The sequence below is a fragment of the Tachysurus vachellii genome, chromosome 7, assembly GCF_030014155.1.
Source record: "Tachysurus vachellii isolate PV-2020 chromosome 7, HZAU_Pvac_v1, whole genome shotgun sequence".
Lineage (NCBI taxonomy): Eukaryota > Metazoa > Chordata > Actinopteri > Siluriformes > Bagridae > Tachysurus > Tachysurus vachellii.
The window spans coordinates 11837288-11850255 of NC_083466.1; the positions used below are offsets into that span (position 1 = coordinate 11837288).

Here is a 12968-nt window from a genome sequence, read left to right on the forward strand (position 1 = left end):
GTTCTATATGTATGTGTAGAATAGTTAAAATGTCCAAAAATGTAATTTTTAATCTTGCACTTCATGTATACCATCAAAAATAATCTATTTGATTTTACTAAGACCATATATATTAAGAAACAAAGTGATTTAATCACGTTGTTTTTTTAAATAGTGAATGAAAACATTGATACAGTTGTAGGGCTTCATAAATCCACTGCTTGGGTATATTTGTAAAAAAAATAGTTGTAAAAAAAAGTCAGACAAATGCAGATCTGAAAGAAAAAGAATATGCAATATTTTCAGAAATAATATATATGCTTATAGATTAATTTGGAGCAGCCAAAAAAATTTACACATCATTTGTTAAATAAAACATTATTAAACTGAACTTGTTCCAAACAAAATGCTATAATTTGAAAATGCTGATGTGCTGCTCACTTTGTCAAGATACATTATATCATTACAAAATATTTAATATATCTGATTTATTCTGCCATGCTTATATCTGCATATAGATTATGCATATAGCTGTATTTATATAGATCAAATCATGCCATTTGTAACAGTAAACAGCACTTAAATAAATAAATTTCCTGCTATAATTTCTTTTTTTTATAAGGCTAGAAAATAGTTTCTGGTTTTATTATTATTATTATTATTATTATTATTATTATTATTATTATTATTATTATTATTATTATGAGCAACAACAACAACATAATAATAGTCATCATCATCATCATTATCACCCAGTCAAATGGCTGAAGGTTATAAGTGAGAATCGAATGGAAGGGGGAAAAAACGTGCAAAGAAACACAGGCAACACAAAAGTTTAATAGAGCCGCATGTTTCAAGTTTTCCTCAAAAATTCACACAAAACAGTTTCTATTGTAGCAAAACGGCATATAGAGCAATTCATTTCTCTTACATAACGGAGTTGAAGGGTTCCTGGGCTGCCACGTATAGAGGATTTCCCTCGAGTTTGGGAGAAACCTGCATTAAACACTCACTTGTGGTTTCCGAGTGCATTAATCAGTGGCCGTCTGAACGTGTGGCTCCAAACTTAATCTCGTCTAGATGTTCCGTAAGAACACAAATCTTAGTTTTACACAGCTTTCAGGATTCAAAATCCTCAATCTGACACATTGCCATAACCCAGTGTGAAGACGCAGGAACCGAAGAGCGCGCTTCAGTCTCTCTCTCTCTCTCTCTCTCTCTCTCGCGCTCTCTCTGTGCTCCACGCGCCGCACATGCCTTGAAAACTTCCAGCAAATCATCAGTCACGTGTGGCAAATAAACACAAAGCACAAAGAATTAAAAAAATCCGATTTTTATAAAATGATTATGAACAGCTACTATGCTTATTTCCTAAGGTTGTAGATGAGTGGGGAAAGTTCTAGGCAATTTAGGGGAGCACTTCACCATACCGCCTTCTCCTCCCACAGCACCTACTGCAGCCAAGACAACTTTTAAACTACTCCCCTGTCTGCTTTGTTAAGTGTGATCATTTGCACTAACTCGAAGAAATATGACACAGTTGAATGTGTCGGGAAGTGATGGTTTTTACATCGACTTTACTTTTTTAAGTGTGAAAAATACAAGACAACGTAGTTGCGCAAAAAATTGTATGAGCTGCCGGTGTCCGCAACGTCTCGCTGTGTTTGTGTGTTTGTGTGTGTGTGTGTGTGTGTGTGTGTGTGTGTGTGTGTGTGTGTGTGTGTGTGTGAGAGAGAGAGAGAGAGAGAGAGAGAGTAATAAACTCGGCTCTTTTTTTGTGCATGTTACTTAATCTGTGTGGTAAGTAAGAGACAGGGATTTCACGCCATGCACTACACACTGTGCGGTTTGTTATCATAACTGATTCTGAGGTCAGATTACGTAACTGGCATAAATCGCAATTATTAAAAGATACAGTTGTTGATTTGTCGTCGATTTTTGCCAAAGCTATTTCTGATTTTATTCCCACAGACTCCCGAGGATTTTCATAAACACCACATTCGGGTGTCATTCTGCAGTAAAATGAGAATGTAAATATATATGAAAATAAATCCACATAAATCATACAAATCTTTCAAATGTAATCAAATAGCTGTCTTATTAAAGTATTATTACATTTATTAAATTGTAATAAATGTTGATTCAGTAACAATATTCAGCATGTACATTTAATGTAATTGTTCTGTCGAGCCATATAATTATGAATTTTTGGCATTTTGTATAGCTGGACAGCTTGTGTTCCCGCACACACACACACACACACACACACGCACACACACACACACACACTCACACACACACACACACACACACACACACACACACACACACACACACACACACACACACACACAGCAGTAAAATATGTAGCAGTAAAATAACCAGCACTTTATATTTATAAAACACTGTGTATACGTTTAACTGATTGTTTTGGTGTGGATTATTTTCTCACAAACAATTGCATATTTATTAAATAGTAATTCAAAATGAACTAGAATTTATTGAGCATAACTGTTTGTTGTGTTCTACATGTCATTATAATCAGATTTTAAACATTAACACCAGCTTGCATGCCATTGCAGACTGAGGATATGTGTGTGTAGGTAGAATAATTGTGGTGTGTGAAGCTATATGATATGCTGCTGTTTGTATGGAGAGTCGAGCAATGATTCCTCTGTCGGAACAGATAGTGTGTCTCTGGAATGGTGGTTGCTGAGGTCTGGATCAATGCCATCATTGTGCTCATGCAATCGTTCTTCCAACAGTGTGTACATAGTATTTATTCTGTACTGTACAGTAAACCATATAGTATTTTTTTTATACAATGGTATTAAACCTGAATTGTCAATAACAAAAAATGTAATGTTTAAAAACCGAAATAGCTGTGTGAGTGACTTTTTAACCTCAATTGGTAAATGTTAGATTATTATTATTATTATTATTATTATTATTATTATTATTATTATTATTATTATTATTATTATTATTATGTTATTGTTATGATTATGATGATGTTTTGTTATTATTTATTTTATTGTTGCTGTTCTTTTTTTTATTTCTATGCCTATTTCTACGGCTTTTTCTTTTGGCACGGCAAAATTGAACATATTCCTAAAGCTAACTAGACTGTCATGAAAAATGCGTTTTTAAAGTGCTCTAGTTTTATTAAAATAAACGGGATTCATAATGTCGGAATCCGTTCATTTTGTTTTTTTTGACTTGCTGCGCGCTCATACGCGAATTGCGCGGGCACGGGGGTGAGGCGGAAGTGCGCGGCGCAGGACGCGGAGCGGCGCGCGAAGGGCCAACAGCGCTTCAGCCAATCAGAGCCTAGAACGCCGATTCCAAGAGCTGCGATCAGCAGCGACGACACACAGACAGAGAAAGTAAAGGCGCAGACGTGCCCAGTTCCAAAAACTCTGCCTCTTCTGGACCGCGTTCAACTCAACCACTAAAAACCTATCCAAAAGTCTGACTCGCAGAGGAAGGAAGATTAGAAAAAAAAATCTGAGGTGTTCGCTGACTTGATTTTGCCTCCTGTCTGCCAAGAATTCTCTTCCGGTGTGCATTTTTCAGAGCACTTCAGCGTGAAAAGAAAAGAAAAGAAAAGAACAGAAAAAAAAAGTCTAAAAAGTAGGCTACGTTGTTTGAATCTGAGACATGTGAAGCTACCGGCTTGAGTTTCACACCGCCTCCTGGACACCAGTTTAAATCCATGCAATACAGTGCAATGGTACGTTACCATGGAATCTAATATCTTGCAATCATTTTGTAAATACTTTTAAGTTCATGTGCAAATGTGTTCCTCTAGCTTCTGGAGACGGAAGTCTGTAGCTGAATGTAGTCCCATGTTTCGAGTGAATTGGTTGTGAAAGCTGCTGGAGAATGGCGGTATATATGCTGGATTGTTTCTGTTTTGCGTTGGCAGACATCCTATGTGGGTCATATCGTCGTGTGTCAGAAGTCGGCACAGGGTTTGCGCCTAAAGAGATCAGTCAGCTCTTGGCATGTCTCCTGCTTTTAGCTACCTCGCCCCCTTGTAGCACTGCACTTTTGGCACGTTGCACAGCCAGAGAGTGAATATTCTCGGGCAAGTTGTGTTTTAGCCAAGTGGTTAAATTTTACTACACCGCTGCTTGCGACTTGCCAAGTTCACGTTTGTCTTGTTCACGTTTGTCCACTGATTTACACGCTTGCGTTCCGCGCGTCGTTGCTTTGTGACAAACATGACTTTGAACTTTTAAACGCTTTTTTTTTTGTTTAATATCTCATATTGTAAAATTATTACAGGTCTAAATGAGTCGTCTAAGCGTGAGCGCATGAAGTCTGGCGGCTGTGTGACCTTGAATAAGACGCTGCGCTGCGCCTAAAAGTGCGCCGGTTAGGAGACATTGTCCGGTGCGTTAGTGGACGCACAGGGGGTGGAGTGCGGAAGGCTTTGTAGACTTTGACATGAAATTACGACGTGACGTGGTGTGAATAAAGATCAGTGTCTCCCGGGTCCGCGCGGTCAAGCGGCATACAGGACACGCGTCCAGTTTCCAAAAGTGTTTCATTACCACACTCTTGTTAAACAAGCACGACAAAGTCTGTAGTGAAAACTAATGTAAATGTAACTCACTTACCAATAACCATTTGATCTGCAATCCGTGCTGGAATTCCTTCACTCTGTTTTGTCACTTTGTGTACAGTAATTGTCGGTTCACTTGAAGAAAATCATTCTCTCATTATGGCTATAGATCCACCCATACAAAAAAAAGCCCTGGAACAAAACATCTCATCTACACGTAACCACACAAATAACCGGTTCTGTAGGAATGACACACAGGCCTTATTGCTTTGAGACAATGCTGCGAGGGTTCACATGGTAGAACTTTTTGGAAAGGCCATGACAATCTGTCCCACCGTGACTTATAACACATGTAACATTATAAAGTCAAGGTCTATTCCCTCTGTTATATTATTAGATACATTGTTCTTAGAGTTACTAACCTACCTTAGCTGAAGGTGTAGCTGTGATAAAAATGCATTCTTACTTCAGACGCACATCACTTTGTATTACTGTTATTTGAATATTTCAATATTTACGCGCTTGAACTTGAACACATCATATATTTATGGGGATAAATATCGGGATATACATTTGGAACATAAAGTGGGGAAAATCCAGTGATCATTTGTAAATGCTGTGGTGTGAGAGGGAGACCTGAAGGTGGGTTGTGTGATATAAGACGCGTTTGCTGGAAGAGGAGGAGTATTGACTTTGTAATGAAATAAAAAAAAAAAAAAAAAAAAAACTCGTGAGACTGATTCGTTAGGATCCAGCAGACTAGAGGGTGTTACCGTTTGATATAATATCAAGTTTGAAAACAGGATCAGAAATTTGGCGCCTTCTAGTTTTCGACCCGCACTTGTGACATTCTTTAAGATTTCCCCTTTAAAAGCAGCATCAGAGGGAGTGAGAGAGAGAGAAAGAGAGAGAGACAGTGGGGTGTTTTTTTTCCCCTCTTCAATTCAGTCCTGCTGGAGCTCTCGCTCTCTCTCTGCGGATGCGTTCTGTGCTCCTGAAGACACTCCGCTTCAGTCTTTTGTGCTTCTGAGCTCTCGTGGGAATCTTTAAATGCTCGAGCTGGGATCTGCGAAGTTCGCCGCCGGTTTCTGATGAAGCTTTTCTCTCGCTTTTGAATGAGGACAAGTTCCATTGGGCCGTGCACGGTGCAGCATGGGCTCGGGAGAATGAACCGATAATAACCGGACTTTGGTGACCGATCGTTCTTATCTGCACTGGCGGCCGAGGTCATGATGTATTCACCGATTTGTCTAACGCAGGTAGAGCTTTACGGATCCCTTATTGATTATGCTTTTAAATATTGCTGAATAGGCGCCGTAGATGAGCTTTATTATTATTATTATTATTATTATTATTATTTTTTGTGAAATGCGAACCACTGTTTCTGTATCACTGTTCAACGTTTGGCTAAATAATGATGTTTTCTTTAACAATATGAACAGGGTAAAGGGCTTGAGATGTAGCACAGCATAAACTGCGCGTTAATGAAAGCGTTGATTTAAATCCACCTTTTACGCGCTTAGAGTGAATATTGTGTACTTTTCTTTGACTCGGGAAATTATTTTACTTTACACCACAGAAGTTACTCGTGTGTGTCCTGGAAGAGTTTAGCGAACTTGAAGATGTCAGATTGCATTAGATTATTCGAAAAGAGCGCATTAACGTTGGACATTTACATCGTGCGTAAAGCGCCTAGTTTAGTTTCGCCATAAATCTCACGTCCGTTGCCGCACAAGGCTGTAGATTTACAGAAAAAAGGTGTGTGATGTAAAGCAGGCGAACAGAAGGGAAAGAAGAGGTTTAGATTTTAGACTCGGTGCTTTTTGACGCTTCTATGTTATCTTTTTTTACTTCTAGTGCACTTGGCCAGAAGCGCGCAGACTTTAAACACAGAGCCACTAGCTGAGTGAATTAAGATGAAAACAGTGATAAAGCCGATTGAGCGGTTGGACCGAGTCCTCCAGCTTTGGCTGACACAATTTTACTGTTTATATTTTGCTTGGCACCACCGAGTGATTGACTGAGATATGGTTTAGTACAAAGGAAGGCTGAACCTGGCGCAAAGACGAACTTCACACATAGCCGACACATGGATTAGTCTTAATGTAGTTTACTGTAATCCTGAACTTTACATTATATTACATATTCTATAATAACGTGGCAAGAAAAAAATCAATCCGAAAACATAATGTATAAACTGCTATAGAATATATATATATATATATATATATATATATATATGTGTGTGCGTGTGTGTGTGTGTGTGTGTGTGTGTGTGTATGTATATATATATATATATATATATATATATATATATATATATATATATATATATACGTACTGTATATATACATGCATGCTTATAACTGTGTAACTACATCAGTTTATTACTACCATGGCAGAGACCTACAAGGAGAAAGTCCTATAACTACCAGCCAATTAAAGCCATTATACTTATAATAAGAGTATAATGATATGATATACTGGTTCTTTCTGTCATATAATTATATCAGGAATTATGCGATTTGCAGAGTTATCATTAAGTAAAGTATCTTTGAGTAAGATCATATGGAGTACATTTTAATGCCTGTGGATTTAAAGTCTTAGTAAAATTTCCCGTTCACTACCAGACTGATTATTTACAGGTGAATTGAAAATACATATTATTAATTAGAATTTGTTATTACATTTATGCTTCAAACTGTACATTGTACAACTATTTTTCTTTGCCGCAGGACCTGTTAAAAATCCCTGAGACAAATATTTTTCTTTTGCATACATCACATGCTCTTGTTATCACAACAAAGGCATTTTGTTTAATTTAAAAGTGTTTAATATATGGATCTAGAATTTGGGGATAAAGAATTGTGAAGGCCAAAGTAATTTATGTACAACAATAGGCTGCATCTAGCGCAATGATTACTCTACACTGTAATATTAAAACAGATTATTATTGATTGTAATATACTAAAACTAATTGCAATGCATTTGACAAAATAATTAAAACTTTGTAGTGTGGCCTTATAGCTTATTTATTGTTTAAAAAGTTAAATTTACATACCACTGCCAAATTAGTAACTGCGTCGAGATTCCCCGTATGTAAAAGTATTATACTAGAATGTTTATGTTAGTTGTTAGTTGCTGATTTATGTAGTTTATGAGCGGTGGTTAAATGTTGGTGTGGTGTGTGTGAGGGATACGTTGTTAGGGAGAGATATGGGGAGTGTAGTGCTGGTTGCGGTTTCCCATGGAGCAGTAAGCTGCCTGCATAAATAAAGAATAATCTGTGGTTTAACTCTTCTAGTACACATTCAGCTTTTAATGGGCTAAGGCACAAGAAAACAAATTCTCATTCCTTTTGTTTTGTTTTTTTCAGAAAAATTGGTATGTTTCACTTTTTTCTGAGATTCTTAAGATTCCCAAAGTTTGTTTTTCAACTAATTCCTTTTCTTCAAGAAAGAATTAAATGTCTTATCTCACATCTAATATTATTTAGCTCAATACATTTGAAGACTAGTAACTACGTAGTTTTATTCATTTTAAAATATTATGTAAATGTTTTAGAGGTAAGATAGATAGCCGCCTATGTTATATTACTGACACTGATGTTATGTTATTGATTTTTTATAAAAAAAAAAAAAGAAAAGTGAAACACTACCCATATGTTACTGAATTGCCTTTAAACCTGGCAGCAGATTTAGTGTAGCACATTGCACAGTACAACTAACATGTTGCAGTGGAGGAACCCGAATAGGCCTGTAGTGTGTAAGACGCTTGCGAATTGAGCCTGTAGGTGTTACTGCTTACTTGGCAGCAGACTTTTTTTTTAATGGCACTCTTACAGAGCTTTGGAGCAGAAGGAATGTCAGGATTGAGCCAAGATGCCATTTTCATTGTCCATCTTGGTTTGATTTTAAGAGGGGCTGGGAATAATTGCTGCTCATTTTGGCTAACAACTTAAGTGACCCCCTGCATCACAAAACGTCCCAAAGGCAAAGCAGACACATTGCTGGAAATGTGAAACTTTCCCTTCATTTTTTTTATAATTAATTTCCAGTCTGACTGTCTTTGCATATGTGTAGTTTTGTATTTAGAATATAAAATGTTATTATTATTATTATTATTATTATTATTATTATTATTATTATTATTATTATTATTATTATTTGTTTGTTTGTTTATTTATTTATTTATTTATTTATTTATTTTTAAATTTATATTGACGGCCAATAGATTCTGTTTTTGCATGCTTTGTTAGAGGGTCATCTGGGCTGCTGTAGGGCCATGTGGCAGTAGTGCTGCAGGAATGCAGGATTGCTTGATAAGAGAGCTGTACGTGTGAGGGACACATGCCCTGGTGCACAAGCACATACAGCTCTGATAGTGGAGAGAGAGAGAGAGAGAGAGAGAGAGAGAGAGAGAGAGAGAGAGAGAGAGAGAGAGAGAGAGAGAGAGGCAGGGGAAAGCGTGAGTGCTGCTCATCTAACTGTCTGTTGTATGTTGGCACAGCGTGAGCCAACGTGATAAACAGTGGTATCCTCGTCCTGTGTGCCTGCAACACCTGCAGCCCCATACAGACTAGCGTTGCTGTAAACCCAGCAGAAATGGTAGATGAACTCTCCTTTCATTGCGGTATCAGGTTTTTATTTGTATTTAATTTTTTCAGAAATACTGAGTTAAAAAAAAAGAATGGCTTCTCTAAATTGTAAAATAATAATTTGTAAAATTTGTTTTCAAAGTGTGTGTAATGCCTCTCTGTGCGTTGTATTTCTGGTTGCTGAGTGTGCGTAAATGTTTTAAGGGCTTTTGTGGTTTTGTGGTCTGAACGGCTGTCAAGTGATTCATTTCATCTCCTTGTCGTGTGCTTACTAAACAGTCAGTTTTGTTTGTTTTGTTTCATAAGAGGTAAGTTTTTCTTCTGTTTTGTTTTTGGACCAAATGCTCACTTGGCCGCTTGATCAGGAATCCAATGCCAAAAAGGTCACGTCTACTCCTGTTCACTGTATTTTTTTGTCTTTCTCTTTTTTTTGCCTCTTTCGCTCTCCCAGGACGAGTTCCATCCATTTATTGAGGCACTCCTTCCTCATGTGCGCTCCATTGCCTACACTTGGTTCAACCTGCAGGCCCGCAAGCGCAAGTACTTCAAGAAGCACGAGAAGCGCATGTCCAAGGACGAGGAGCGCGCCGTAAAAGACGAGCTGCTGAGCGAGAAACCCGAGATCAAGCAGAAGTGGGCATCGCGTCTACTGGCCAAGCTGCGCAAGGACATCCGGCAGGAGTACCGTGAGGACTTTGTGCTGAGCGTGACAGGCAAGAAGCACCCGTGCTGCGTGCTTTCCAACCCTGACCAGAAGGGCAAAATCCGACGTATCGACTGTCTCCGCCAGGCGGATAAAGTGTGGCGCCTGGACCTTGTGATGGTGATCCTGTTCAAAGGCATCCCGCTGGAGAGCACGGATGGAGAGCGCTTAGTCAAATCACCCCACTGCACCAATCAGGCGCTCTGTGTCCAGCCGCACCACATCACCGTGTCAGTGAAGGAGCTCGACCTCTTCCTGGCCTACTATGTCCAGGATCAAGGTAAGTTCACTGAAAGAATGGAAAATGGACGGGTGAGAGGGAGATGTTACTGTGAACTGTTTCAAGGCTGTGCGCTTTGACTCCGAGATACAGAGGCCCGAGTAACTTCGGCCTGTTAAACCTAACTTCATTAACAATTTTATGTGATTCTACTCAACATGAAATCATTCAAAGCAGCAGTAACATTTAGATTTTCTATGTTCTGTTGTTTCAATCTGTTACATTTTTCAGTATTCTGTCTCTCAAACAGGCCAGTTATTTTCTGTGATTATGATCTAATATCAAATCAAAGATCTGTGTATGAAATTAATTTAAGTGTACTTTCAAGGCAGTCACTACTACACTGTAAAATTTAATGGTAATGCCCTAGAATAAGAAGTTAGTTAGTAGAATAAATGTACTTTAATTGTACTAAATGTTTTGTATTTATAAAAAATATTTTAATTGTTTTTTTTACCATGCAGTATTTATTTTAATCTTTGACTAATTTTTAGGGATTATGGAAGAATACGGAAATCTCTCTCTCTCTCTCTCTCTCTCTCTCTCTCTCTATACATATATATATATATATATATATATATATATATATATATATATATATATATATATATATATATATACACAACATTCTTGTTTCCTGTTTTAAAGAAAATTTAACTAGCCTGAAAGGTCCTCTGAAAAATCTTCCATTCTACTAAAAGTTACTGTATTCCAAACATTTAAACAAATCTTTCCCTATTACATTAGATGCCAACATATTGTTTGTGTTTTATTCTAGAATACATGTGAGCCTGCATGTGTTTGAATGATTGTGCGAGGAGGAGGTGGGTTATTGCCAGGCTTAGCGCCTCCATTTTGTACGAGCAAAGTGCCAGGCTAAGCAGAAGGCATAGCGGAGGGACAATAATGGTTGCCACTGGCACCAGGGTTGGCATCACCCTCTCTTTTGTGTCTTTGTAGGACGACGTGCATTCGACCGTTGACACTCAACCGTGGTCTAAATCTCTTATATTGGTTTGAATAGAGGTATAAGCTAGCCGCTTTTGTGCCACAAAAAAAAAATACAGTTTTACACTATTGCGATAAAATTATAAAAAAAAAAAATTATTGTACAGTTTTAACAGCATCCAGCATGATACGAGGAATATAAATTCTGTAAATAATCAGGAAGTGTGGTTTAAATTCTTAGAAAGTTTTCTGACATAGACATAGCACAAAACTGTGATCTTTATCTGAGAGAAAAAATCTTTTTAATGAATTTGAAATTACCATAAAAACTCATTTAATTAACATTTTCTATGTATATTATTTGCTACTCTTCTGTTTTTTCTTTTTAATATGACGGTAAGAGACTATTAACTATAAACTAAAAGTGGTGAGTCTGTTTAGTGGTTTAATCCATTACAGGAGCATGTTTTGTCCTCTGGACCCTATGCCCATATCCAAATAATGCCCCCACATTGTAGTAGCACATCCAGGGCGGCCATTTTGTTTGTGTTGTGCTAGGAGAGTGGCATGGAGAGTGCCAGTGATGGAGGAATGGCGGTTGGCATCAAATCCTCTTTGTCTGCTTGCATGCCTTTGATTCGTTAGCTGGCATCTGCAATGCAGTGGGCATAGAGGAAAGTTTTTGACACCGACAGAATGGCAGCCGTCATGATTTCTTTTGTACAAATCAACATGACGCATTTTAAATAAAGAATATTACAAAAAATTTGCATCTCGAACAAAATTTGATGTTTGTGTCTGTAAAGCATTGGCTTCACTGAATGTCACGTTTGTAGCATAGCAGCTGTGAATTTTGTCGAAATGTTTATGGTATTGTTTTGAAAATAAAGCAAGTGACTAAACGTCAAGCGGTTTATCGCAGGACATAAACTTGCCACAACTAGTTAAGCCTGGCACTATGTGTCACTGTTATGTCCAATGCTGTTGCTAGTCAGTGCACAGCGGTAGTTTTAACATTAGCCTGAGCCACATGGCACAGGAGAAAACACCGGGCATCATGCCCTCGGTTTTTGTGAATCACACTAAGCTAGCTGGACTGTGTTGCAGTACCATGGTGAATGAGCAGATCAGTGTAGGGGTAAGGAGAATAGCAGGAAGGACTGGTATGCAAGGCGGTGGGCATCATGCCATGTCCAGCCTCACTGAGCCCAGTGTAGCCATTGTGGCGGTCTCTGTGTGCTGTTCAGGCTTCTTCCTTAAGAAAATCACTGCTCTGTCACCACCAGCATTATCTGTCTTGAATCATTTAAAAAAAATAAGAAATCGGTGCGTCACTGTGGACAAACCCAGAAACAACAAGGTTTAAACAAAGTGTAACAGAGTCGACTTGTATGTCTCATGATTTTGGCTCAGCTCCATCCTTACAGACATACAACATATTCATCCAAAACCATTTTCCAGCACAAAATGCTATTAAAGCATGTGATCATCTTTCACAAATTTCAACGAGCTGTTCCTTTACTTGTATTGCAAGTCAAGTCAGGACGTGTGAAGCAAGGAACATTTCACACTGACTTCATTTCTGAACTCATAACAAGGCTGCATGGAAAAGGGAGGTGCACTAATATTTAGCTTTCAGTTACTAATCACATTACAAAAAAAAACCTAAAAAAAAAAACAACAAAAAAAATCCTTTTTTTTTTTTTTTTTTTTTTTTTTACATTTTATTGTTCACATTTGCAGGTAGGAGAAATGATGATGAAAATTATAGCAAAGAAAATGAACAAAATACACCATAGGATCAGAGAATTTATATTTAGACAAAGATTTAGTTAATTGTATAAAATAAGACATTGCTTGCTTTTAATTTTTAGAAATATGTATAATCTCC

General features: G+C 37.7%; 1 protein-coding gene and 1 long non-coding RNA gene across 8 annotated transcripts in view; one reads left to right on the plus strand and one right to left on the minus strand.

The window, feature by feature from the left end:
- LOC132848535 (uncharacterized) overlaps positions 1-4872 on the minus strand; it is a 7357-nt gene extending 2485 nt beyond the window's left edge. The window contains exon 1 of the long non-coding RNA XR_009648739.1: positions 4605-4872. This is a non-coding gene — a long non-coding RNA (uncharacterized LOC132848535). The remainder of the gene's footprint in view (positions 1-4604) is intronic.
- Positions 1-12968, plus strand: part of LOC132848533 (nuclear factor 1 B-type) — a 90602-nt gene that overhangs the window by 7925 nt on the left and 69709 nt on the right. For 2 of the 7 annotated variants that reach the window (XM_060874330.1, XM_060874335.1), the window contains exons 1-2: positions 3346-3712; positions 9598-10129. In XM_060874330.1, coding sequence (XP_060730313.1) covers positions 3695-3712; positions 9598-10129 — 550 coding nt within the window. In that variant the 5' untranslated portion in view covers positions 3346-3694. Of the gene's footprint in view, positions 1-3345; positions 3713-5308; positions 5809-9597; positions 10130-11089; positions 11192-12968 lie in introns of those variants that run through there. The other 5 variants (XM_060874333.1, XM_060874329.1, XM_060874331.1 and 2 more) reach the window with 5 other exon arrangements.